The sequence below is a fragment of the Opisthocomus hoazin genome, chromosome 11, assembly GCF_030867145.1.
Source record: "Opisthocomus hoazin isolate bOpiHoa1 chromosome 11, bOpiHoa1.hap1, whole genome shotgun sequence".
Lineage (NCBI taxonomy): Eukaryota > Metazoa > Chordata > Aves > Opisthocomiformes > Opisthocomidae > Opisthocomus > Opisthocomus hoazin.
The window spans coordinates 17,213,131-17,241,024 of record NC_134424.1 but is presented as its reverse complement, the minus strand read 5'-3'; the positions used below and the strand labels follow the sequence as shown (position 1 = coordinate 17,241,024).

Genomic DNA, 27,894 nt, shown 5'->3' with positions numbered 1-27,894 from the left:
GCAACACCTATCACCCCCGGGACAGAAGAAACAGAGTCCTCCAAAGCAACCGCACCCTTCCAGAGAAGCTGAGCAACTGGAAGGTAGGAGGGTGGAGAAGATCTTCCCAGGCTTCCACAGGGTGAAAACCACCTTGGTTAATTCTGGTTAGCACAAGGTGCCCGCCACACCGCATGGACCAAGCGTAGCAGCAGGCAGAGCCTTTCTTGCTGTTACGGCATCCACATGTGGCAGAGCAGATTCGCAGAAGGGGAAAAGCAATGACTGATGCACACACGACCCCCCGCCCAGCCTATACCACACTGCAAGGAGGTTCTCGTGGCACCCAGCACACTGCCAAGCTGGGAGGAACCTGAAGATCTGCCCATTTCAGCTGAGCAGTGAAGTTCTCCCTCCAGCTGGGAGATCTGCACACCAAAGATTGGCTCTGGCCTTCAGCAGGGCTGTGCAAATGTGAGGATGGAAACGTTGCCAAGAGCAGCGGCCCAAGGGGGAAGCAAGGCCATGCAGGAGCTCCATCCAGGCAGCTACTTAGCTTAACCCTTTCAGCCACCAGCTGAAAGAACAACTACCACCAACAGCACACGCTCCACGCAGCCACAAGCTGTGGAGTAAGCAGGATCAACCTTTGTAGCGCTCCTCACCAGACATTTGCAGAAAAATCGTCGTGCCACACAAAGCATCACGGTATCCTCAGCTTGACCAGTGTCCAGAAGGCAGCAGTGAGTTATTAGCTGCACGGAAGATGCCTGCAGGGAGCAGAAACAGCACAGAACTGAGGTGACAGGTTTTTGGCACTGGGTCTCAGCACTGATTCAGCCTGTTTTGTGACAACAAAATGGTGTGTTTCCAGCTGTATTGCGTTATCAGGGAGGAAGGACTGGAGGGCTGGAGTGAGTATAAAGAAATCTAACCGTGGTCACTGGGGAAAGACTTCCTTGCAGATGGCAAATTCATGGCCTCACACAGTGGTCACCTGGCCCGTCCCAGCTGCAGCCAAACAGACCACGAGTTACCTTCTGCCAGAGCATCCCCCATGGTTCATGATGCTCATCCCCCACCAGAGACCACCCCACCGCACCCTCTCCCCACACGCTGAGGTAACCATGTACCCCTGGTCTCTGCTCAGAAGTGATACCAGTTAACATCAAACTTCACCTGAAGCCCTAGGTGATGGCCATCACGGGTGCTGAGCAGCAGAAGGGCACTTGGCACACATCCCCCAGCAGCACCAGCTGCTGAGCCACAAGGAGATGGAGAGAAAGGAAAGGATGCTTGAGACTTGTGCTCTGGAAGCAAGCCCACTGCTCTCCTCCCTGACACACCGCATCCAAATCTCAGACGAGCTCCTCATCCACAGAACCCATACCTCGAAAGAGGAAGCAATGTATATGCATCTCCCCTGACAAGGAGAGCAGGGGATTGCAGAGGGATGATCGCCTGCGATGGCAGTCCTGTTGCAGAGCTGGAAATAGATCCCAGCTTTCCCAGAGACACACATAAAGCTTCCTACAGCAGGTTAAATCCAGGTTATATATGCAGATGAACATCAACAAGAGAATCTTCTTTCCCATCGCATTTCCTTCCCAAAACTATAGCTGATGAGGTCGTGCCATTTGAGCAGCTCTTGGAAACCACCCATTTCTAGAAGAGAGAGAAGAAACACAGCCCTGCTCTCACGTCACAAGTGACAAACCTTTGCAAAACGATTCGCTTCCCTCCCCTCCTACTCACTCATGTTTCAAAAAGCATTTCTTTCAAAAGCAGCTCTTTAAAGATGTTATATAACAAGCGATTTGTACCACGAGGCAGTCTAGTTTTACCCAGCTACTTAGATCATAGTTGGATTTTATTTTCTAGTTAGCTGGTGGACTGCTGCCCAGCGACGACCCTGCGGGCAGAGGATGCTCCTGGCCATCTCGCTTCCCGGCCAGAAGAGTCAATACCGCAGCACTCTGGTGTTTTTGCCTATTCAGTTATGAGCTCAGCTGTGGTATGCGTCCAATTCCAGCTCCCAGACAGGAAGGAAAGTGGGCAGTGCTTGAAGATTCTTACTTTTTCACAGATCAGGGTTATGTTTAACATGCTCCATACTCGTAGCAGCCAAAAAGCCATTTGCAGCAGTGCTGGGCTCCCCAGGGGCCAATCTCGGCACAAAGAACTGTTGCTAAAAGTTTAGTGAGGTCATACGTCTGGCAAATGTAATGGCAACAAATTAAACTCCTTTTTTAAGAACTGGGCTTCCAGCGTGCCTTGGAGATCCAAAACAAGATCCTTAACTCTTCGTGGCCTCCCCACGCACAAAGTTCACCACAAGCTGTTTTCAAGCTAGGGTATGTCCTCACGCAGCATAAAAGCTATTTCAGCCCCAGCACAAACAATGCTCGGCTCCCCAAGTTAACAGCTTCACAAATCAGTCACTGCAGATGTTCCCACGTCAAAAAAAAAGATTGAGTCTAAAAGGAAAAGTGGATCTAACTCACTCTGAAGGCTACTATCTCCTCAGCGCTCAAGAACTGTGGTGCTTGCGGACAGAGATCAGCACAGAGCCCAGGGACAAGACAGGCAATAGGATTTGGGCTCCTTAGATATGTTTGGAGGTTATTGCTCAATGTTTAAGCGCCAGGATTATAATTTACATCCTGCGTTTTCCACACCTTGCTGCCTTTCAAGCAATAGCCACTCTTCAGAAGCACTGGTGCATTTTACGTCCCGATCTCCTCCTCCAGATCAGAAGTTGTAAGGAGGGGAAATGAAAGAGCAAGTTGCTGAGATTTGGGACAAGGAAGTGACCGACATGGAGAACTAGAAGAAATTCCTTCACATTACCTTTCTAGCCACCTAAAAGCTACAGGGGTTGCCAGATTCACTCTCCTTCTAACTCCCCACAGCCACCCACCCTGGGTTACCTCTACAACAATATGTTGTGTTGATCAAATGAGTGCTTTTAAGCTATTGTGTCCAGAACAGCAGCTTTCCCCACATCCTGCTGGCTTGCCCTTCAGCACCCGAGCATCTCCTCCATTTCAGAAGCACAATTCAATCTCTTAAATGCATTCACTCAGAACATCTGAAAAAAGTGTCAATATCAAATGTACCCAAGCCATTTGTATTGCCACTCTCCCTAAAACACTGTATACAAATTGCTTCTGTGGTCTCTCAGACATTAGAAACTGCACATTAAAAGGAAGCAAAGGCTATTTTTAACGCAAAGCTTAAAAACTGATTAATGTTGGAATAGCTTAATTTTCTTCTCCCTTCCACGCCCCCCCACCCCAAAGGCCAGTTCACAGCATTGAGGATCAAGCTGATAAATTAGGCTCTTGCAACTCATTTCTGTCATTGCTTCAGCGGCAGCAGCTCGGGGCAAGAACAGCCTGCTCTTAGCAGCAAATTGGCCGCACGTACCTGTGAGTCCCCTCCTCCCCACCCACCCGCATCACAACATAAGCTCATTTCAACAAAAAATTATGTCAGTCTCTCAGCAGAAAGCCACTCAAAGCTTATAGCAAGAGCATGGAAGAATATCACTGAATTGATTCCATTAGCGTAATCTAAGAGAAAATAATGATTTATTAGACTCGGAGCTTGGAAACAGAAAACAAATAGTCTGTGGCAGAGCAGAGAGAAACTCAGATTTATAATCAACCCAGTAAGCATGGAAATGAGAAAGCTCTCAGCCTCCCACAAATGAAAGAGTGAAATATTGTGGTAATGCCAATAAGGGGTTCTTAGAGATGTAGAAAGCACCAGAAGGAAAGGAGACCAGAAGCTTCCTGGTGACAGCAGGGCAATGAGAACAGCTTCACCCAGTTGAGACGAGGAAGCATGAACACTAGCAAGACACCCTGTCAGCAGACACAGCCTGCAACAGAAACAGGTGCAAAAAAACCCCAAACCATGTGGGCTGGCCTTCAGATCTGCTAAGCCCCATGTGAAATACAGATGCCAGCCAGCCCTGAGGCAAGCATCCAGCATGCCCACCGCATCTGGAGACAGGGCCGTGGAAGCTGTGCGAGGCTGGCAGGCGGTGGCAGCAGGAGGGACCATCAAGGGTAGAGATTCAGGCAGCCCCCCATTCGAGGAGGTCAGACAGACAGCAGCGAGGAGCATTTCATTAACCCTGAGGTGCTCAAGTTCCCGCAGCTCGTTGCTCCAGGAATGTGGGTAATAGGTTATTGCAAGAAAGGAGATCTCCAGTGTGTGTTCGCAGAAGAGGTGTTGGAGAACAGGATCTCCCAGAAGTCCAAATTCTTGTGCAGCTACATACTGAACACCTGCTAAAGCCCTGAAAAAGTCAGGAGGGGGGATGAAGGGAGCAGGGTGAGACCCTTAGGTGCGAGCGATGAGCCATTCAACTACAAAAACATCTGCAAAGTGACCAAAAATTACAGGCAGTCTGGTGCAAGAAGAGGGAGTTCCACAATGGAGCAAACCTTCTGCTATTTGGTTGCTCTTCCTCTCCTTCTACCCTGCCTTTAATTTAAGAAGCAGACGAAGACAAAGCAAAATCCGCAAAATCCGTTTGGAATCCACCCTGCATCCAGCCCACCAGGGCCTCTTCCAGCCTCAGGCAATTGTTTTTCACACATTGCACAAAGGAGCAGGTTAAATCCCACCACTGAATTTAATCACCTCTGCACAAATACCACCCAGAGTCTGAATACCATCCCCTCTTCGTCAGATCTGCCAGGCAGCCCCCGGGACTCGGGCGAGACAGACCCTTCTCCAGGCGCCGGCTGGGCTGGGACCCCACCTGCTCACCACAGTCCAAGAACAGGGGTGAACTCCCACTGCACAAAATATCCAGGAGCTCTTTGCGTGTCACCTACAGCCAGCACACACCGCAGCAACGAGCCTAACACATCCTGGGCCAGACGTTTGGCAGCTCCAAGGTGCTTAATTGTTTTAAACCTAACTCTGCAGCACCAGAGGCAGAAGAGACACAGCCTTCCTAATTAGTACTCAGACCACACGCTGGCTCCTCTATCTCTGGAAAACACACGAGATCACAATCGTTATCCACGCTTATGAATAAAATATTCCTTTTATTTTAGTAAAGTAACAAAGCTTATTTACAGATACAATAACTGTACATTCTAATTGAAAAATAGATTCAGCTCAAAATCGTTAAAGCGAGTCACACACAGTCTGCTAGGAACACAAACAATCTGAAACCTCCCAACGCCTTCAGCTCCTGTCTTCTCTCAGGAAATCAGCTCATTTTGTTCTGAATGATTTTCTGCTGATTCTCAAGACATTCCTTCAGCTTGTCTTCAGTGAGCGTCAGCCTCTGCTCCAGGAGGGAAACTGTCTGCAAGACAAAACGAAAGCTGCTGTTGAGCTGCTCAGAGACAAGCTACGTACTGTACTCTCGGTGGATAATAAAATGCTAAACTCACAGGAGTATTTTGAGGTATTTCAGGGCCATAACTTCAGTATCAGCATTTTAGCAGGGCAAAGTCCCACATGACTTCAGAGAGAAGCAACAGAGGTTGGCAGGCACGAAGCTCTCCTACAGAAAACACCGAGCACCCATTTCAGCACTCGGTGCGTTCAAATTGGGCTCTGCATTTCCCTTCACGGATAGGTTCTGTCCCTCCACGTTCATAAGCCACCGGGCACTGGAGAGCCAACAGGCACTCTGCTGCTAACAGAGGTTTTGAACAGTTTTGCCCAGTTTTAGCTCCGATTTCATGCCTCTGCTTCTGACTCTTTCCTCCCTTTGCTGAGTGTCATCTGTTCGCTGCAGTTAACACATGTAAAACTTGCTGGACAAGCACAGTGACAAGCATGACGACCCTCCCAGCATAAAGCAGAGCAACAGGCGATGGAGGGGAACTGAAACCCAGAGCGGCAATATCTACCTCAACATAATACCTAAATATTTTTGTGTAATCCAGTTACCCCACAAAGGATTGTTCTATCTTTCTCCTCGAGCTGAAGTCATCATGTACAGGATGCACAGGAAGAACATTTTAACCACGTGGCAATAAAAGCTTCTGCTGAAAACCTTTTATTGATCACTCCGAGGTAATCAAGAGACCTAGCTATGCAGAACTGCTTTCAGCTTCCAAAGACACCGGAATGGCTGATAATAGGTGGTGATGATTTACTGCTTTAATATCCATAAACTTATCAGGAACAATCAATAGCTTCCCATTTTGAGTATTTTTACTGCATAAATAACATCCTCTGTTAAAAACAAAGGATGTTCAGAACCTTGGACTTTTAATAAAGTAATACAAATAAACTTGGACAACCGCTGTTTGTATAGAAGTTATACATAGAAAGCCTTTTAATAGCGCGTTTCGTAAGCACATCTCTAAGTGCCTGACAAAAGAAAGCAGGTCTCATTATCCCCATCTTACAGCTGGGGAAACGAAAGCACAAAGAGAGGAAATAGCTTGGCTAGGGCCACTTGAGACTGGAAAAGTCTCCCATAAATGATTTGGAGAATGAGACAAATGGGGGGGGGGGGGCGGACACACAAACCTAGTAAAACCAACACCAAGCACTAAGGCAAAGCCATCTCGCAAGATCATGTATGAACAAAGTCAGAAGGGGCTGTGCATCATAGCATTTACCACAACACACCCTTTTTTTCCTCCCCAAACACAGTTCAAAGCCTATTTCTACTGCTCACACATCGCTGACCTGTGACAAGGCAGAAGAGCCAACTCCTGCTGCCTAACACACATTGCTGAAACTGTAGAAAGCTTCACCTGAAAGACAAAACCTGCATTGCTGAAATATTCCCGTGGGCTACAGCACTAGATTCATTTAAGTTTTTTCCTCCTCTGTTGCCACCCCTTTGAGGCACAAGAAGTGCAGTACACAGAGCCAGAACAAAGGCTGTGGAGCCAGCAGGTAACATCCCAGGTGCCCCAGAGCCAGCAGGAGCCCTCCCCGCTATTCAAAGCGGAGAGGATTTCATCTTTTACATACCCAGCCACGCTATTGCCTGGTGGCTGTCTTACAGGGGTCAGGAGTAAAGCTACTCAGGGCAGAACACAGCAGGCTGAATGTCTACCAGGGGTTTACAGCAAAGATCTTGCCCTGCAAGCAGCCAGACACAGAATGAAAAGCAGCAGGGATCCTGGCTTTTCCATTTAAAAAGAAGAACTTGTAATTCAAAACTTGGTTAAAAAGGGGGGGGGGGGGGGGGGAGCAAAATACTGCATCAAATTTCCTTCAGGAAGATAATCAACTGAATTAGTGTCCTGGTCACACTGTCCTGCTAGAAGCAAAGCCCCAGATTACTTGTGGTTTCTATGTCCCGCGGTTTATTGCCACCACGATCCTGCCGATACGAGCTAAGTGCGGTTACACGCAGCACCATGAGACTAAGCACAAATAAACCAGATTTCAGAACATGTTGAATTTGTGAAAAAGCTGTAAGGAAAATGTTTATTGGAATGGAAATTGCACGTAAGTATAAGCAGAAAACTTATCGTGAGTATTTTTTGGAAACTAAGAGTGGAAAAGTAGCAGTCAGAAATTAAATCCAGGAAGTCCAAAGTAGGAACTGATGACTACAGTCCATTTAGACTTGAATATATGATGCCCAAAATACACAGGGCATCTGACATCCTAGGAAGCTAAGGGAAAGCACAAATACTGCCCAGCTGCTATTAGTGCTATATAGTAACTTACACATAAAAGAAAAGCTCCTTTATTAGCAATAGACAGTTTTACAGTATTTCCATGTTGCTATTTATAAAGCAAGTCCTTGTTGGTAGGCAAATTAAACTGCACCCATTCAACTCCTGCATGTTTTTGCTATTGCTTTTCAGAAGATAATGAACCAACAGTTAAGCTAAGGAGGAAAACACTGTTAGCCAGATTCAGCAAGGATTCACTGGGGTCGGGTCTGCACTCGAGCCGTTTCTCTGTGGCAGGGTCTGGGCTTCCTGTTGTGTCAGAAGCCCAGCACAGGTCTCCATTATGCACCAGAGAGTAAGTGCCAGATAATTTACTGAAGTCCTGACTCAAGTTGGCAGAAGTATAACTGCTTAGGCTTAAAGGAGAAGAAAGATCAAATTATTTATTTTTTTAAGGAGTATTTCTGACATTACAGTAATATACTGAGCATTATTATAGACACCAAAATAGAATATGAAATTTTGCACATAAAAGAAAACTTGCTTAAATCACTTCTACCAACACTTTCTGCAACATTTGCCTTCATTCGTCTTCACAGACAGTCTAGAAAAAAAAAACTGCTCTTCTCTTTGGAAACATTAATGAGAAACTATGTAGAAAAAAAGTTGCCTCCTATTTACTTTAAGTTCTGGGGAATATTCAGCTCCATCCTGCCCCAGGACACCTAAACCAAAGCACGCAGTAGTCACCCTTGCTTACATGATAAGCCCATTACGCTATTCCTCCCTCAACCCAAATAACAGTGATTTGTGATGCTATTCAAAGATGCTCTCACCAGTATCTTTCCCTTAGTGGCTGTTAAACGTTTCCCTGTCTGGTTAAGCAGCAGAGACAGTTTAAGAACCAGTGGCCTCAGGGCTCAAGCTTTTGCAGCAGCCCTAGAGGGGCTATCAGTCCTGCCTCTTCTGAGGACTACAGATGAGGGGAATCAGGTGCTAACTGAATGCCAACAGAAACCAGTTCTACAGCTGCCAAAGGAAACCTGAAAAGCAGAGTCCACAGCAAGCGAGCAAGCAGAGGCCGCCAGCAAACCTCTCCAGCATGGCGGGAGTCCCTGCCAGCAGAGAGAGATCCACCTAGGCAGATGGCTGCTCACTAATTAAAGCACTACTTAACCTGCAGCTGGGGGCAACACAGCAAGAGCATAGAACAGTGGAATAACATTTGGTTCACCCCGCTAAGGCATTTGCAAGCAAAAAGGTGCAACTCCTGCCCTGCAAGCAGCACACGGATGTTTCCACACACCACTCATACCAGCTTTGAGCGAGTCAGCACCTACAATAGCACAGGGACATAACACTGCCCCAGCTGATCACCAGTAATTGTGGGACCCCAAAAAACCCCGTGTATTGATAAAAGTTACTCCTATCAGGGAGCAACAGCTTGACTGAGCATACAAAGGATACGATCCTGCACGCCGACTGCAAAGTAGATGTGCTCTTGGCTGTGTGCAGGCAGAGTATTACAACCACACTTCTATTCCTGTCATCATTTTATAACATGAAATCCCTCTCTCCATTGAACGCAAAGGAGGTAGAAGTAGTTTCCCAGCTTTACTTAAATAAAAAGTTTCTGAAAAAGTTTGCTCCACTAGCTTTTCTAAGCATACGCTAAAAGAAGACCTTGCAAGACTCTAATGTATCAAATAGCCCAAGAGAAAACATTACTTCTACCTCTTCAAATTTTTCTTTCTCATCTGACATGTTAATTTATGAAGACAGCATTTTCTTTTCAATTTATCAAAAAATGCACCTGCAAAAGAACACACAACAAATGTGGCAGTTTGTAAGCTCCCGTGCACTCAGTTTCCCCACTCCACCGTGCTGGTACGAGGCAAGACTTCGGGATGTCTTTCCAGAGGTACAATGAAGACTACAGACAGACACGGATGTGCAGAATGAGACTCGTCAAGTTGACCTGGAGTTGCAGGCTTAAGAGCTCTGCCCTCTGTGAGGAGCAAGGCCAACGCTGGTTTGCTTTCAAAGAGCTAGATGCCCTGCTATAACTTCTTATGGTTTTCCCTAAAAATAGTTATTTCAGAGTTGATTTCAGTTCCTAACATGGCCAAGTACAGCAAGTAAACTGCATCATAAAAATGCTGCCGTAGCACCCGAGGGTCTCTCCTTGGCCAGTGCTGATGAGCAGGTTCAGAGGTACCTATATACCTCTGGGGCATAAATTCCTGACACCTGGACAACAGACCACTGCACAGCATTGAGATGACCCACTAGCACAATACCAGAACGCAAAAACAGTCTCACAAGAAAGGAGCAGTTGCCAACCTTCAAGTGCATCAGTTAGTGAGTAATATTGACAAGAAGAGACCCCAGTTATTGTGTGCAGATCACTAAAAGGGTACGTCCAATACCTGCTAGATACAGTCCAGAGCATACACACAGTCCTATGCAGAGATAGGAATTCGTAAACATCCAGGTAAATTAAGCTTGGGAGCCCCTTCTCTCAACTAATGCAATGAGTGAAATAAACTACCACAGGAAGGGTTTGCACCAGCGTAGCCCTACCTACTTTGTAGAGAAAAAAAATAAAATCAACTCCTTCCGCCAACAACAGTTTAACACACAAAAAACTTCAGCTGCAAGATTACAAGGCTCACGGGAGAACTTGTGCAGCAAAAGCCACTCTGAGGTTCAAGCACGAACCTGTCTGGTCAGAAGCAGCCTTTCCTCCTGTCGTATTAAGCTTTGCCCTGACTTGCTGTCAGCTTCCCTCTGATCTCAGCAATGCTGTGAAACTCCAGGCAGACCCCTGCAATCAGTAATCATGCTTAAAGGAAGCCAAGCTGCCCTCCTCACGTGCAAGTTCTATCTTAACACAGCGTTGAGACGGGACCCAAAACAGCTCCAGACATTCAGCATGCTCTGAAGCATTTTCAGTAAGAGCTGGCAGTTTAGACTAACTGAGGAAGGAAGCCTCGTATCTAAGAGTATAACAAGGTATGAAGCCTTCACAGTTATTAACACTTTGGGTAGCAAACACACACATGCAAGGCTCTTTGCATGCCAGGACTAGCCTTACTCTAGCAGTCAAAGCCTTAATCTCAGAGATCAAACATACAATTAAGGTGGTGGTGGGTTTTTTTTTTTAAATGTGAAATGATTTCTAAAGAAATGACAGCTCATCTGTTCAGACTAAAACAAGATCTGCTATCCCAGAGACATTCTAAATAAGTTCTGTAGCTCCTAGCCATCTCTGTTACTTTGGATGCAAACTTTAAGGTAAATTCTCACAAAGCCTATTCGCATGGCATATTTCACACTAGGCTGAATTATGGATGGCATATTGATTATTTCAGAACGAAGACAATACTCAGGTAGTGCTTCTGTCTTCCCCTCAATCTTTTTTTAATACAACTTCATTAACTTTCCAGCATTTACTTTGTAACATGCTTCAAATTCTACAAACTATTACATTTGTTATTACAAAAGACTTAGCTCCAGTGTGGCTAGACAGGAACATATCAGTCAGCACTGCTGTACAGCTGTGGGTTAGGACATCCCACAAGAGCCCTCAATGCCGTTTTTGCACATTCATCCAATGTCACTGTTGGGTCACATGGATTAGGAATATGTGACAATGCCTGCAGAAGTGCAAATGCTAGCACTAACCTGGGCTCATCAGAATCCCTGCGTAGCTCCAACTCTGCTCAAGAAGTCGAAGGGCTGAACAACGCCGACGTCTGCTCTCTAGCACAAGGTACAAGAGCTCATAGTCCTACCAGCTCTCTTCAGCCAGACGTGCTACTCTCAATACTTGAAAAGGAAAGATTTTTTTATATTTAGCAGCCTAAAGCACTATAAGAAGGAAGTGGGTAGTTATAACATTAAAAACCAGTGTTGCTCAGCTAACCCCTCCTTCTTATTATTACTGTGAGGGTGGTGTGGCCCTGGCACAGGCTGCCCAGAGAAGCTGTGGCTGCCTCTCCCTGCAAGTGTTCGAGGCTGGGTTGGACGGGGCTTTGAGGGAAAGTGGAAGGTGTCCCTGCCCATGACAGGGGCAGTGGAACTAGATGACCTTTAAGGTCCCTTCCAACCCAAACCATTCTATGATTATCAATTCCCATCTCTCCTTCCACCTCCCAGTACGATCCACTTGCTGTAGATGCTAGAATCACAGTTAACCAACCTTTTAACTAAATTGTAGGGGCAAATTTGGTCTACTGCACAAGTAGACTTATGAGTAGACTCATGCAGTAGACTCAGCACAGCAGCAGCATGTTACCACTCGCAGTGCTTGTTATGCTTTTAACTGTAAGAAAACCACACAAGAGTAACTGAAAGTTCTAGTATCGCCCACTGTGCCATAGCAAGCAGCATGGTCAGCACCAGTATCACAGTGACCAAAGTGACCCCAGAGGACAGAAAAGGATGTCCTTTGTATAGAATCAATCCTAGCCACAAAGAAGATGAGCCACACCCTCCGTGAGGTGTCGTGTCCGTGTGTCATCCTCCCCACCCGCACAGTGTGGGGACACAAGGCACACAAGCCATCTGTACCTGAGTCTTTCCATTTACAGCCCTCTTACTAAAAATGTTTCACCACACATTGCTATTCCTTCAGGCTTGACAGCTGATCAACCAAAGCTAAACTGACAGCACTTGCATTGGATGCTGCAAGTTTCTGGAAGGGAATGACTGCAAGCTTCCACACAGGCAGCTTCCTTGGAGCAGAGCTCCTAGACCTCTGGGGCTAGACCAGCGCAGCAAAAAGAGTCAGAAGACTAAGTTTCACCACACAGTACCAGAACACAAGTTATGATGAGCTACAACAAAATATCCGAGCACGTACCATGAAACCAACTGCACAATATAGAGGTTAGAACCCCAAACAACTAAAGGTCTCCCCCAACCACAAAGAAATCCCGCACCCTTTCCCTGCCACCCAATCTGCCTCTGAAATGACGCAAATCACTCAGCTAAATTAACCCAGCTGCTGGTACCCAATGGCTGAATAACAATTGATATTAATCTTCAAGGTCTGCTTGTGGAAGAAAGAAAATTGTGGCAGGCATTTAATATTCCTCCCCACTGAAGGATGACAGCAGATGAAGGTCCCGCAGACCTTCAAGGAGATGATCAGCACTTTTGAAAAGCCAGAAGATTTAGACACTGTCCTGCTAATATAGCAATATCCCTAGGAGTGCATTTCATTTAGACAGTCTTAGAAAGAAGAAAAATGTATCTGCATGGCAACTTACAAAATTTTGTAACAAGCACATTTCAGAAGTGAATTTCAGAAAAAAGTAGCTCTGACAATAATATACAGGGGACCGGCAACAACCAGGGTACTTCATTTGTTCTGAGTGAGAGATCAAAGCTACTGCATTACCAAGAGATGGTTTTGACTTAGGAGAAATAGCCTCTATGTCCTTTACAGGTTTAAAACCCAAGATCTTCTGGCATTTCAGATGGGAATTTTTTTATTAGCGTTTTGGACTTCAAACCATCTCTTCTAGAATAAAAACTGCTTGTAGTCTCTCTTATGTGTTGGGTCTGCCTGTAGACAGTGGTCTTGAGAGCAACACAGAAACCAAGACATTTGTGAAAGGCAGAGGTAGCAGCACTTACGATACCTCACCCCAAAAATAATCTTTCTTCTTGACTTGTAACTATTTGAAGTCATAAAAACATTTATTTTACTTAACCAGTTGCTTAATCTACATTCAATATGCCTCAGAAGAGATGGACCACATTCATTCCTCACCAACACAAGCTTTGAAGACCACATCTCAAAAAAGGAGTAACAAATTTAATTTTACTCATTTTCATTATAAGCATTGCACACAAACATTTTCAGTTTTAATTAAAAAGCAACTCGTGTCCAAGTATTTTTTTATGTTAAAGAATTTCATTAAAAATATTCTTCTCCCTCCCTCTGCAATCTTTTCTGGAGTGAAATAATCCTTTAATCTCACATGAGCTAGATTGTCCTTCAGTTCAGGCTTGGATTATTTTACAGATTTATCAAGTCTTCTCCATTTCACTGTGTTGTTTTATCCCAGCTTCAACGCAAGATTAGTTTGGGGAAGCATATAAAGCTGTTTCCTGTGGGTGGATTATCACAGCTATTTATGAATTTTTATGCTAACCTGACTTTGAACCCTTCCATTTGGAGTAGACATCTTCCTTCCCACATAAAACCAGCACTTTTTGCCTCAGTGTCCATTGCCCACCAGTGCTACAGATTAACAGAGTGAACAGGGCAGCTGCAGGCATTTTAAGTGAGGGCAAGAGTATACAAACTCTTTGCAGATGATGATTGCAAATGCAAGTTTTCCACTGCAGCCAAGACAGTTACTTACAGATGAACTTCTTTCAGAAGTGTAGGTCAGCTGCAAGTGTAGAAAATGCATTTGAACCAAGTAAACTCTTAATATCTGCTCCATTTTTGTTTCAGCCAAAACACCCCTTACTGTTCCAGGAAGTTATCTAAGAGAAAAATCACCTTGTTTTCCCCTTAAAGTTTAATATTCAGCCCACTTCTTCATATAGGCACTGAGATACTGAGATCCAGCCTTCAACGGAAAAAATATCTGATAAACATGTTGCATCTTCCTCATTTTCACATCTCTGAAATGCTAGTAAATAGGATTTTTAAACATTGAGCCACTGACAAGATACTAAGCTGCAGGAAAAGGAATAGCAAAGCATCCATATCATACTTTCATTACTCTCACCTTCCTCATTCCTTTGCCAGATTCGAATTGCCTGCTTTCCTACAAAGTGGCACCAGGTATCTTTAAGTAATCCAAAACTACTGGAAACAACCAGCTTATGTCTGAGTCTCAACTTCCCTCCAACCTTCAAGACAGCAGAGTTATTAAGCATGTGCTACTCTTCTGAAAAAGGCAGTCAAACATTAATATCTTTATTTGCATGTGAAGTACAGCCAAACACAAACTACATTTACAAAAAAATATGAAGACACTGCAGGTCACACCAGGTCACTTTCTTACAAGTAAAACAAAAGATGTCCTGACAGAGTTCTGGTGAGGAAGACGACAGGAAGGTTTCATTAAATTGAAGACCAGTTTAAAGAAAGTGATAGCTACAGAAAAAATATTAGGAAAATAAATTAGGTTTGTATTTGTGTAATTTCCCAGAGTAGTTTATCACAGCTAAGTTCCACCCACTGGTACATCACATCATGTTAACAGCGTTGGAAACTATGACAATGACAAAGAGTGCAGGAACTCAAGATACCACACCAGAAACATACCTAAGCCCCCACGGAGCTAGCAAATCTTAAGTTCCTGAAAAACCCATGGATGCGCTATATCAATAGAAAGTTTCTGGAAATACCGCAGGAACTCTGTTCCTTCCCTTCATCTGTATGGCCCTGCTTATGCCGTTCATGTTCTCTTTCAACAAGCAACGCTCAGGAATTATGAGCAAACAACTTCTAATAAGAGCACTAGGAGCATCCTCAGCCCTTCAAGAAGGGAAAAATACTGACACCTGTTGTGTTATTTATGAAAGCTTTTTGTTCTGTTTTTGAAGTAGTGGTGTCCTCCTTTTATGAAAAGAAGTCAGCAGGCCCAAAGCTGCCATATAAAACACACAACATTGGTCTGAATCTGCTATGCACAGTGAGCAGCACCTAGTTGTGCTTTGGCAGAAATGCCAAGGAAAGACAACCAAGCAAACCCCACCAGCTGCTGTCCCTATTTCACTTGGATCTCTGCTAGTAATCAGCACAGCACGGCTCCTCCTGGTCAACATCTAATTGCATGAAAGGGTAACAGTGGCTCTACCAGAGCTGCACTCCCTTCTGTTACAGGCCATCAGTACTGGAAAAACCAACATTTAGCTATACAGATAACATCCAGAGTTACCTTCCACGGCTCTGCCCTGCTACCTGCCTGCATCCCTCCTCTTTGAGGACCCTCCTCCCTCACTCTAGGAAGGAGGGCTTCTTCCAGGCTCATTTGCTTCAGTCTGTTTGGTGTTGGTTTGTTTCACTGCTAAACATCAAAATCTTGGCATCAAAATGAAAAATTACGAAACCATTTCAACAGCGTGTCAGGCACATCTACTTGTATAAATACATTAAAATGGTGTTAATACAAAATCCAACATACAAAGATTAGAACCAATGGGAAGCTAAGTACTTCAAGGATGGCAAAAAAGCTACAAAAAAGGTAAAAGGTTGCTGAATGTAGAGTTACTCGAGGCAGCTTTTTGTTTTTTTGCTATAATTTCAGGCCCACTTCCAATTTTATCTTATAACCTACTAATTTATTCCTCCCCCACTGATCTCAATTTCTCTTCTGCTAGGTTTAAAACAGCCTTTGGAATTTTTTACGGTTACACAATATCTTCGAGAGACATGTTTGCATTGCTTATATCTACTTTAAATCCCACGCATACTGTTTACTGCAACAGTTGCCTCCTAAACACCTATGAAGTTGAAAAGGAGCCATTAGACATCCATCTTCATCAGAAAGTGTGGATCAATTTATATAATGAAAGATAATGATCACATTCCAAACTTACTGGAGAGACATAGAAACAGTAATAAAATACTTTTCTGTATACACTGGATTTCATTTTACTCACAAGCATGAGTGCCCAATGCCATACAAGATTCCACCACCACTCCCCATCAGTGTTCAGCATTTTAGAGATCACAGGAAAAGTGCTTTCTTGCATTCCTGCCAAATGAACTTAAATACCTTTTTGTTTTAAACCTACACTATTTTAGACTATCTGTAATCCCAGAATATTTTTTTAATCCCTAAATCAGCCCTACTTCAATGCCCTGATGGGCCCTCCAACCCGTTATCTTACACTTTTTCAAGTACTTCTTGAGAGCAGAGAGCTAACTTAGACTAGTAATCAGTATCTTCAATACCAAGTGTTCAGAACCTGCCTGTTCTTCCACAGAAACAACACTCAAACTCACAGAGAAAACTCTCCCACACAGATTTTTCCCATCCTACAACTGTGGTTGCATCTACAGGAGATCACCAATGTTTACTATCCCACGCTTTCTCCCTGCTTCTCACATACCTCGAAATTACACAAGGAAATTCAGTCCCAGACAACGATCAGAATGGGTATTTCTCCACAGGAGCAAAGAGCAGCTATGTAGTTACACAAACACCAGCTCTATCCCCAAATTCTTATTAAGTAAACACATACTGTGATGATCACCATTAATGGTTGGTACTGTTCAAGCATCGCTTAGTGACTGAGGAAGAGCTGTACGTTAATGCTTTAGCAAGGGATTAGTTGTTTGCAAGCTGTGGGTGAAAAGCATGTTTCAGAGATGAGGCACAGAAGGGCCCAGACTTGTCGATGGGAGGAGAATGCTGTAGAAATTGGACTGTGTAGGTGAATGTTGGGTGGGGGAAAGGAGCAGGATCTGAGCAGCATTTACCTATAGACTGCAGTACAATGGAGGAGGGAAGAGAGACAGCGATTATTCACCAAAACAGAGTCCTACAGCCAACCACTCCTTTAGGCATCACCTTAGATAAACCTTGGCTAAAAGCACAGGGTACCAGAGCTGGCTCAAGTAGTGTGCTACTACACTGCAGCATAAAGGAATTACAGGAAGAGCCGGGCCTGAGCTGGAAGGCAATGCAAGGGAACTTGTAAGAGAAGCTGACACGCAGATGAAGACAGATTTATCAAAAAAACTACTAAAAGCAGAGCTTTTTTGAACTAGTCACACTTTTAGTCTATGAAACTATTGCAAAATGTTCCCAGTTCTTCCAGTCAGAGGTACCTTTTTCATTGCAAAAATTAAAGAGCAAACCATACCTGAGTCAAAACATCCAGCTGTCCCATAATATGCTCCAAAGTATTTGCGAGACTGGCCTCCTCCTCTTGCTGTGCATGGTTCCTACCAGCATCCTGAGTTTTTGTTTTCTTAAGATTAACACCACAATCCATTTCTGATTGCTAGAAAAATAAAAACAGATAATCTGCTATCGCGATGCAAACAACTGGAGAAGGATTGCTGTTTCATGGAGGGTGAATAGTGAAGAACAGTTTATGCTATTCAACAGGCAAAAGAGATCAGGAATTGTTTGTTCTGGCCACAGCTGGATAAGGAAAAGCTGCTGCAGACTTGTGTGTCTTTACCAGGTGGAGGGGTTCTTCTGTTTTTGAGGGCCATGGTGGGTGTGTTTGTAGGTTTTTTGCTTGTTTTTAAACCTTCACCAGGAAAGGCAAACCTTAGATAACAATCTTGAAGCAATTCTGCAAGGTTCAAGTTTTGTATGTACAAAGAGCTTTAGCATGCTCATGCGGTACACAGGCATAGACTGTACAGGTAAATGAAGACTTACCAGAGCCACATGGAAGTACTACATCCAAATTACAAGAATTAAGTAAGCTACCCTGAAAGGACTCCCAACTAGTTCACTCCAGCACTGTAGTAAAAGCCTCTCTCAACGTTTGGTATTTGTAAGAAGGCAAGGATGTAGTACTGTAGTTAAATTCAGCAAAAGCAAGATGTTCCAATATCCATTAAAAACAGACAGTTTTGATTCAGTAATTTTGATTTTGTTTATATCTTGAACTGGTTTTCCCTCCTCAACGACATTAAGTACAAGTTTACTTTGAAGTTTCAGTTTCAACTGTTTTAGTTATGCAAGCTTGAGTATTTCATTCAGAATAAATTAAGTTTTAAAAGCACAAATAGATCTTTACTAGAGGACTTATTCTTGTTTCCTTCTCTTTCAAAATGGTATCTTTCTTCTAGAACAAACAGTATTTCCATTATTTATCTACGTTACCACCAGCAGAAGCTCAGAGAAGCTTATCTAACTAAACAAGGTAGCCAACTGATTAAGCAATTGCAGACTTAAGTTTCTCAATTTACAGTAACATACAAGAGTTTAATCTAAAGCCAAGATCACAACACTCAAAATTAAGTTCTCCATGGCCGGATGCCTAGTGCAGCTCCATCCCATGCACGTATTACTCACATAAGTGACTGAAGTTTGCAAATCAACAAAGCAACAAGGAACTCTGACAGATTGAAAAATGTTCTCTAAGTTCTCCCACATGTACTTTTTCTAAGCAAGAAATGCAGAGTTGCTTCCATCTCTTCTCTCATACGCACTATTACGAATGCATTTCTCATCAGCGCTGTATTGATTGACCTGCTTCTCTGTCTGATGCCAGATGTAAGCAGATGTGCAGCTAAGCTGCAACAAGAGCTTAGACCACCTCACATAACTTTAAACCCAAAATGGTTTAGTGCATTATGAAAACACATATACACATTTACGTGTGTATACACACCCCCACAAAATACACATATTTAAAAAATAAATATAAAAAATCTTGTGCTGCTGGAGTCACTGGTTTAGGCCACAGAAAGGGTCCCATGGCTGACATCCAGCCCAGCAGTTAGGCAAAATAAGCAGTAAGCACCGTAAAGAACAGAAACGTGACTACAAAGAGATGCTGGAGACTGGAGGGAACAGAAAAGGAAAACGAGACCACAGCAATAGTAGGCTTCGACAGCAGAATGGCTTGCTGCTGTCCATTAACTGCTAGCAAGGGCCAACTATTCTTCCAGACCCTGCCAACCAAACCACCCTCATACACCCAAGCATCACAAGACCAGTTTTGCATATGGACCAGGAAAGGAAGGAAAGGGTTTAAAGGATACGTGTAACAACTGCTCCACAGGGATCGCTGTGCAACACCACAGGCTTGGGATGCAGCTGGGTATCAGGTGGTACCAGCCACACTGGCCTCTGCTAATTTCCTTCCTCCCACTTGCTTGGATAATTCCGATTATCTACAGGCCCCAGGCCAACCGCAGCCCACACTCCAGGTCACACTGCACAGCCTGGGCATGGGAGCCACACAAACTACTCCAGTGCTGCCAGTAGCCCAAGAGTCACATGTTGCTCACCGATGCACTGATTTAATCAACTAAAATATGTTCTTGCAAAGATGAGAAAACCAGCCTTACAAAGGTGCTATTTGCTGTTTAAAATTAAAAGTAAAAAACCAAACCACTGCTTTTCAATAGGTAACTAGAAATAAAAAGCCATGTTTTCTTGTTATTTTCAGGCTGAGTATCCTATTCTGATGATGTAACTTCAGGCCAGTCAATCATGGCACAGCAGAAATCTGAGTGAGCTAACACTGCATACAACCTGTACTTAAAAACCCCAAATGATGATGAGCTATCCACTCCAAAACCCATTACAACAAGCTGACTCACAGAAGCAGAAAAATGACTGTACTAACATATTTTCTCCTTCTATAGCATATGTCGGACAGCTTTTCATAAAAAGCTGATGATTTGAACTCGGAGTCGATATAGTCTTTGCTACAGTCCACAAAGTTTAAGAGTCTGGCATATTTGCAAGGGCAATACTGCATAGATGTCCCCACTCCCTATGTTTTAGGGTCAGGTCGTCCCTCATCATGTTAAGTTGAAGCCAGGGGCAGCAGCAGCTATTTGTCACAGATGCTATGTTCTGCTGATCAGCTCAGCTCACAGGCTACGTACCACCCCCATGAAAAACCAAGCAAGCCACCTCCACAGAGCCCATGCCAGCTCCTGAAAGCACTCTGAATGGTGGCAACACCCCCAAGAACAGAAGTATACCTTCATTTAAAAATAGAAGCATGACAATATGGCATACTGTCCCATTTCAAACACCACAGCTGTCTCAAAGGTTCCTTACAGCCCATCATCATCAAGAAGGCAACCTGTAGCTAGTGCCTTCAGCAATGAAGTTCTGAGTGAGTTCATCTATCTAAACTATGGGCACAGCCAGCCAGCAAATAAAAACTATGTCAGTGTGTCATGGAGTATGACTTCCAAGAAGGAGGCTTTCAACTGACCAAGGTCTTTGAATGTTCAGTTCTAGGAACAAGCACATCCTACCAAGCCTACACTGCTACAGCAGGCGCAAAAAACAAGTATCCAACACCCACACCTACAGACAGTGCTTTGAATTGCTGCCCACAGTCACACAAAGTAACTGAAGTCAATTTGCACTAGCTTCTTACTCATCCCACCTGCTCTGATGGCTTCAAGGTGCCATCTGAAGTCTGGGACCTGTCCAAGCAGTCTTCTCAAGCAGGGGCCCTATATACAGCATTCAACAAGGGTTAAGCTTGGATTTGCCCAACACAGGCACGTCCAGTACAAGGTAGAGCTCACTGAAAATACCTGCAAACTCTCAGCTACACACACAGCAACACTGCAAGCTGTCAATGCAGCCCATGATGTACAGAACAGCAGGACAACAGCAAAGGATCAGCTGACGGCCAGCCTGGCCAAGGTGGACATGCACACTGCTGCAACTCAAATGCACAGCGCTTTCTTTTTCACAGGTTAAAGCAGATGCTGGGGCATTTGACAACTACCCTAAACCCAAATGGACACCCAGAATTTTGTTTAACATGAATTTTCAAAGCTGCCAAACATTCCGACGAGCTCAAAAACACTCTTCTTCATTCAAGAACTGGAAAGAGTCTGAAATGCTCAGAGGGTCAAGCTGTCTGCCACAAGCACCCACCTGGACTTCTGCTGTAGCTCAAATACAGCAGTGCCACCAGCTGAGGCTGTGTTAGAAAGGCAATAAGGCCACCTCTGCTGACTTATTAGTACAGCTTCCAAGTCTGACAGTGGTAAGCATCATTGTGGGGTCCTTCAGGGGAAGCTTTGCCCTTTACATTTTAAAAAGAGGGAAATGCTTGGAAACTTTCCCTTAACAGCCAGACTACAACGTGTACTTACCACTACCCTAATGGCCAGTACATCTGAAAGGGAACATGCACCCAAGTGAGGAAGAACTGAATCGCCCCCAGACTGAAACCTTTTCAAATTTTGTAAAAGAGTATTAAATCAGCCTCTGCTACCATCCATAAGAATGAACAAGAAAGCTCTCACAGACCAAACTACAGCCACCCTTCTCCTGATAACAATTTGTATCACATGCTGAGCCAGCCACTAGTGATTTAAATTCTAACAGATTTTAAAAAAAGATGGCAAAAATATAGAAAGAGCCCTGAAATATGCATTGGCTTTGTGACAGTCTCCGTACAGATGAGCATCACGATTACAGAGACACCTGTGCTCCCATCTGACTCACCTGCATGGTGAAGTGCCAGCTGAATCCTGGGGACACGAACCAGAAACACTGACACTGCTGCAGAGGTTTCAGCTATTTTAGTCAGAGTTCAAGTGCGCAATTTATGTGGCAAAACCGAATAAATGTATTTGCCATTAAATATGTTATTACAACATCTGCGTATTAAGCACTGGGAGTATAGCAAGAAGCAGCTGAACATTAAAGGAAGAACAGATGAGCAGTTTCAGAATACAGTACAGCTCTTGGTGACAAAGGGAAAACAAAAGTGATTTATTTATAGCAACCACTTAAAGACAGCACAGTGCAACTACTTGGGGGAAGGGGGAAATTAATCAGCCTTCATTCCAGAGGTCTCTTACTGAGCTTCTTGTGAAAATTGTTCTGCCTAAAGAGCATTCTGGCCAGTTATTATAGTGCTTATTAGGGGGTGAGAGGCAAGTATTAACTACACATATACATCCGTAGTAAAACTGCAAGGGACAACTAAAAAAAATGCCATTTTACTTTCTAAATGGTGACATTTAGAAGATACATTAACAGGATAACCACTTACCCAAAATTTACACCTACTAATAAAAAGTATATATATAACAAAAGGATTTTCATAATTCAGTCCAGAGAAAATATTTATTTTCCCTTCTCTTCACCTGTCTCCACTGGAAGGGAGGAACTGAGTGGTGGTGGGGGTGGCGTAGGTTCAGCTCTACCTTTAAGTCCCTTTAAATCAATTTCCACAGTGTATCTACCATGGGGAGGGGGGGGGTGTTAAAGAGAATATGATGTTATCAAGAATTAGTTTTCAAGTACCCAGAAAAATTACATTCCCTTTAAGCAACACATACATCCAACACATTCAATTCAATACAGACACCCAATGTATTAAAATTCATTAAATGCAATTAAATTCACCATCTCAGCTGAAAAAAAGTCCCCTAGAAACAACAGAAGTGCAGAAAACTTCCAAAGGTGGTGTACACTGTTTATTGGGTCTCCAATTCTACTAACCCATATGAAAGAGAGAAATACCATTAAAAGTCTTCTATTTCCAGGAGTCATTTTCACCACAGGTAAAGTGATATTTTAAACGTGTTCCCAGAGAGCAACAGTGACACCCAGTGGAAGCACATTAGCTTCAAGGTAAGCTCCACAGGAAGGTCAGACGGAGTACACCATGCTAGATCGGAGGACTCCTTAGAAACAGAGAGGTAACCTCATTTGTCCCTGCTACATACAAAATATCATTGACTGGACACAGCGCTCCAAGCACAAACACATTTCTCTAGACTGGAAAAGCATCCCCTCTTCAAAGCAGCACTGAAATTGCTGGAGCAAACGCGTTCAAGACTTTCATTACTCCACATCTACTGTCCAGAGCAGTATAGGATAACTAGAATCAGGATACAAGTTAAATTAGTTTTGCGAAACAATTTATAGGATCATTCATCCCTGATCACCTCTTATCTCAGGATTCGAGTTTTGATAACGAAGGGCATTTGGGAGGGAAGGGGAGAAAAAAGGGAGGTGAAAAGAACATTGCTTCCCTTTTATTTTTGTTTGCGTTCTTGCTTCACACCAAAAGGTAAATTGGGTTAGATACACAAGAGGCCATAAGTGATTTAGACAGAACCCTTCTCTCAGTGCTACAAAAAATACCACGCTGAAACATTAAAACTTGGCACCTCTACAGTAATGGCCATGTTTTGCCATAGGCCAATAAATATTGTCTGTGATAACCCCAAGAAGAAATACAGATACTAGGTACATCTCAAACCTCTTTAAGTCCCAAAGCACTGTTGTGCCAAAGCCTAAGTGAACCACTGGCAGAAGCAGGTGGATGGAGTAAGCTATGTGTATTTTAAGTGAGGCAGCATCCTACCATCCACCTGCTGATCAAGCTGCCAGGAAGGAAAGAAACAGGGGTAACAACTGCTGGCCAGCTACAGTACTTAAACATGCATGAAACCAGCCTGTCCACGCACAGGAGACTGTACATGGACTGAAATTTGTATTTGCTTACAGACAGACTAGGCTCCTATCTTCGTAAGCAATGCTGTTTGGCAACCTCTGGCCAAAAGCAGGTCCTCACCCTGCTCCTGCCTGCCAGAAGGGAAAAAGCTGTTCCCCTCCCTTGCTTTTCTGGTTCACTATCTGTTGGTCCACTTGACTTACCTCTTCATTCTGTAAGTGTCATCTTTAAGCCAAGACAGACATAAGTATCACGGTTTTTGAGGTAACTTCAGGTAACAACCATTATGTGGACTGCTAAAAGCATCCCAGCTACGTGCTGTCCATGCTTTTCAGTTGGTTTGTACTGAGCACCACTATATATACACCATGGCATCAACTGGCTGTGTGCCAGCTAAGATCAGGCTCACAGGTTTTTGTGCTATCTGATCTTTACTTTATAAAAGAAGTTGAAAGAAAGTAGACGCCTGCGCCGATTTCTAAGGAGGAATGTATCTGGCACCAGAAGGAACATATCACAGTCCCTGATAAGCTCTGGCAAAGAGGATCACCACAATCCAAAACCAGTATGGGACACACCTCTCATAGCTAGGATTTCCAAAAAAACCTGTGAATTAGTAATTAATACAATTTTTCATTACCTCACTAAGGAAAGACAGCAAAATAATAGCAACTAAATTTCAGTAGTCAGCTCCTTTCCCATTTGAATTACTTTTTAAATAGCTAAAAAACCCTCCACTAACATTGCAGAAGAATGGGAAATTTTTGCAGGGATTACACTTCCAAAAGCACAAGTGACATTTCTGTGATGAGTGAAAATGGGACAGTTATGCCAGACGTTGAAAGCCCAGTGAAATAGTGCATGGACAGGTAAAACTTGAATTACTGCCAGCTGTTTAAAAAAAGCAAGTCTATATTTATTGAGAAGAACGAGCTAAAGGTAGCCTTCAACATTTTAGACATTGTCTTTTAACATTTAACATTGCCTTTTCCTACTTTTCATAGGCATTTTACCTCCCTTAACCAATTCTCTCCTCTCAGTACTAGTGTTCTATGAAGAACACTTCCAGAATTTTCAATGGAATAATTAAGCTATCCTAACGCTGCTCCTGGAAAATAACATTACCAAAAATCTCAGAAGAATAGTTTTGTGTTGAAACAAGCCACTACAGGAATAGAAATATAAATATGAGAACCATTGGCGAGAAGTTTCACCAAGAATAAAGGCACTGTTTTCTGGCCCCATTTAAGATGGCTCTTGGGAAAAGCTCCCAAGAAAAAGCAGCCAAACACTAAAACAAAGTGCTTATCCTCAGCCTTGGGTTATCCAGCTACAGGTTCTTTTACACTAAAAGCAACAGTCTCCAAGGCAAGAAGCAAAACACACGCAGTGATCTCCTGAAGTGTGAACAACAGCTTCCAGCTCATTTTCGTCATCAGAATCATTTGCCACTTCCTAATGAAATATGTATATGCTACATAACATTCATATCATGTGCACGCCTATGTGTATTACTTATGTATAAATAATGCACATTATGTATATACACACATATGTAAACATATGTAGGCTCACACATGTTACAATATGCCCATTTGTTATTACTCTTGCTTGAAGTTTGGATTTTAGCAGAAAAGTTTGACATCTTAAACTTTTAAAGCTTGAGCCATCTTCATCCATCTCAAAGCTGACACAGAATAGCAGCTTGGAAAAAAATCATAAATCTTGCCTCTGTCTCTTCTTTTTGAATTATGACTCAAGCATTAAAACGAGCCACATACAGCGGCAACCTAAGTGGATGAATTTACATTCATTACCCTGAGATGCTGAACTTAAAAGGCAATTTTTATTCTGACCAATAATGACTTGTCAGGACTTGCCTTATTGTTCCAGAGCCTTAAAGAACAAATCTGTTCACTGTAAGATGACAGAAATTAAAAGCCGATCCTCTTCTTTCTGCACAAAATCTTGTCAAGCCAGAACACAACACAGAACAGCCGTAGCAGCACAGCTACTCCCATCCACTAACAGGCAAAGCTGCTGCAGGCATTCAGAGCCTCTCGGAAAGCCAAGCTGAGGGTGCCTATACCTTGCCTTTTCCTCTCTCAAGCCCCTCATCAAGACGAGAGGAAGACTCTGATAAAAGCCTGCAACAACGCGTAAAAAATTTTAACACACAAAATCAGAGACTATATAAGCTTTCATTTGTTTGGCATGCACACCCTTCTCTCCTCATATTGACCACATCAAGAGAAAAGCAAACCAGAAGGTTTCAGGGGAAAGAGCAACAACATAGGGACAAAACCCATTAGCTTGTGAAAAATTCAGTTTCACACAGTAACAACAACAACAACGCTGAAACAGACAGTTACAGGGCTACCCATTAACAGGGGCTTTCCAGAATATCCTCCAGAAAGAAGCTCTGCTGTTCGCCATTTGTGAGGTAGACACTCTCTAGTGGAGTGAGAAAACCATTTATTTTGCTCTGATGGAGCCTCACAGTCAAATTCAGATGCAGAAAATTGGTGAGATCGGCACTGAGGCTCCACAAACAGCACAGTCAGCTGCTACAGGTATCCAGTTCAACTGGGATAAACTCACACTTTCCAATACGAAGAAACCTGGTACTGTTGTTAGATTGTATTCTCCAGTGAATTAGGGCTCGATTCTAGAGCTCAGCTGGATCTAGCTTTTTCAATGACAACACCAAGGGGTTACCCCTTTGGGGGCTACCCACAGAATGGATGATGCAATACTGATGCCTTCCCGCCTGCCATTCTGGGCTGGAACCAGGTTATCTTTACCAGGGCAAAGGGGTCAGATAGGCCTGTAAACACACAGCATAACAAGAGACAGAAACTTAGTCTTAACAAGAACATGTGTTTATAAATGAATGGACAGCATGCTCTTTCTGGCCCACGTTAGCCATAGTTCCTACCAACCATACTAGCACAATGGGAACAACGATTGTTTTGTTCCACCCCCCAGAGTCCGAGGATGCTGAACCAGGCAGTAAGAGATCAAGCAAACATTCTCAACTAACTAGCCAGGCTTGCTCACCATGACAGCTCCATTAGTCAATTAAGTGCCTGCTCCCTCCTGGGCGTTAGAGTTCATCCCACTCCTGATCTCTGATTTCCAGCACGATGAATAGAAGACACCACGAGAGCACATTTCTCACACAGAAAGAACTACTAGCTGCTCTTGCTAAAGGACGGACGCGAGCAATGTAAGAAAATTATATCCTTCTGGCTCTCTCAAGGTTTACAAGCACAGCCCTTTCAGGCACAGGCCAAGGTAGAGACCCAACTTTGTCCACACCACAAAGGACAAAGAGGAAGGGAGAAGTCTTTTCCTCTGTTCCTGTTCATCCTCTGTCTCCTTGCAAAAAAAACCAAAATACAACAAGGTCACATGTTGCAGTAGGCTTACATGAGTGGGCTTCCTTCAACGAAAGAGCAGCGAAGGTCACACTGCTATAAGTGACTATCTGCAACTGCACCACTGGTGAAGGATGTGGGGAAGAGGTCCTGACCATCCTGTGATCAGTCATACCTGCTCATACCTATGAAGCTCATCCTTGGACCACCAAGCAGAGCGCAGTGGAAACAACTTGAACACTCCTCACACTGTTGTTCTTTAAAGCAAATAATCTCTACCTACCTATTCCAAGAGGAAGACAATCATGTACCAGACTAAAGCTTCCTGGAGTGGGAATGCATCCTCAGAAAAACAAGGTGACAAGCAGATGAGGAAAAATAATCATTTTGCAGGTCACATTTATCCCGAAGGTTGAAGGTTGGATTCCCTGCTGCTGAACACAGGATTACTCCCTTACAACTCTTAAAAAAAATAAATAGAAGGGAATGGAGGAGGTGCAAACAACAACACACATTCACATGCAATTGCGAGGAGTTGCAGCTCTGTGCAATGAAACTGCTTCCCAGGAGGGGATTTCACAGCAAGTGAAAAAAGGAAAAAAAGACGTACAAAAGCATTCACAAGTATTACCGGATGCCAAAATTAGAGATAGTTACCAATCTGGAAGCCAAAAGGTCAAAAAAAGGCACATCTGGTCTGTAACTCAGGAGGAATTTATTTACACAAGGAACAAGTGGCTGACAGAATGAACTGCTGCAGTCAGCACAGAGACCATGGACTGAGC

General features: G+C 43.6%; 1 protein-coding gene across 6 annotated transcripts in view; it reads right to left on the bottom strand.

Moving 5' to 3' along the window:
- Positions 1-5,028: 5,028 nt before the first annotated feature.
- Positions 5,029-27,894, bottom strand: part of POC1A (POC1 centriolar protein A) — a 58,451-nt gene continuing 35,585 nt past the window's right edge. For 3 of the 6 annotated variants that reach the window (XM_075432581.1, XM_075432583.1, XM_075432586.1), the window contains 2 exons: positions 17,451-17,591; positions 5,029-5,314 (listed from right to left, as the gene is read on the bottom strand). In XM_075432581.1, the coding sequence (XP_075288696.1) occupies positions 5,216-5,314; positions 17,451-17,591 (240 nt within the window). In that variant the 3' untranslated portion in view covers positions 5,029-5,215. Of the gene's footprint in view, positions 5,315-6,635; positions 6,726-17,450; positions 17,592-27,894 lie in introns of those variants that run through there. The other 3 variants (XM_075432582.1, XM_075432584.1, XM_075432585.1) reach the window with 3 other exon arrangements.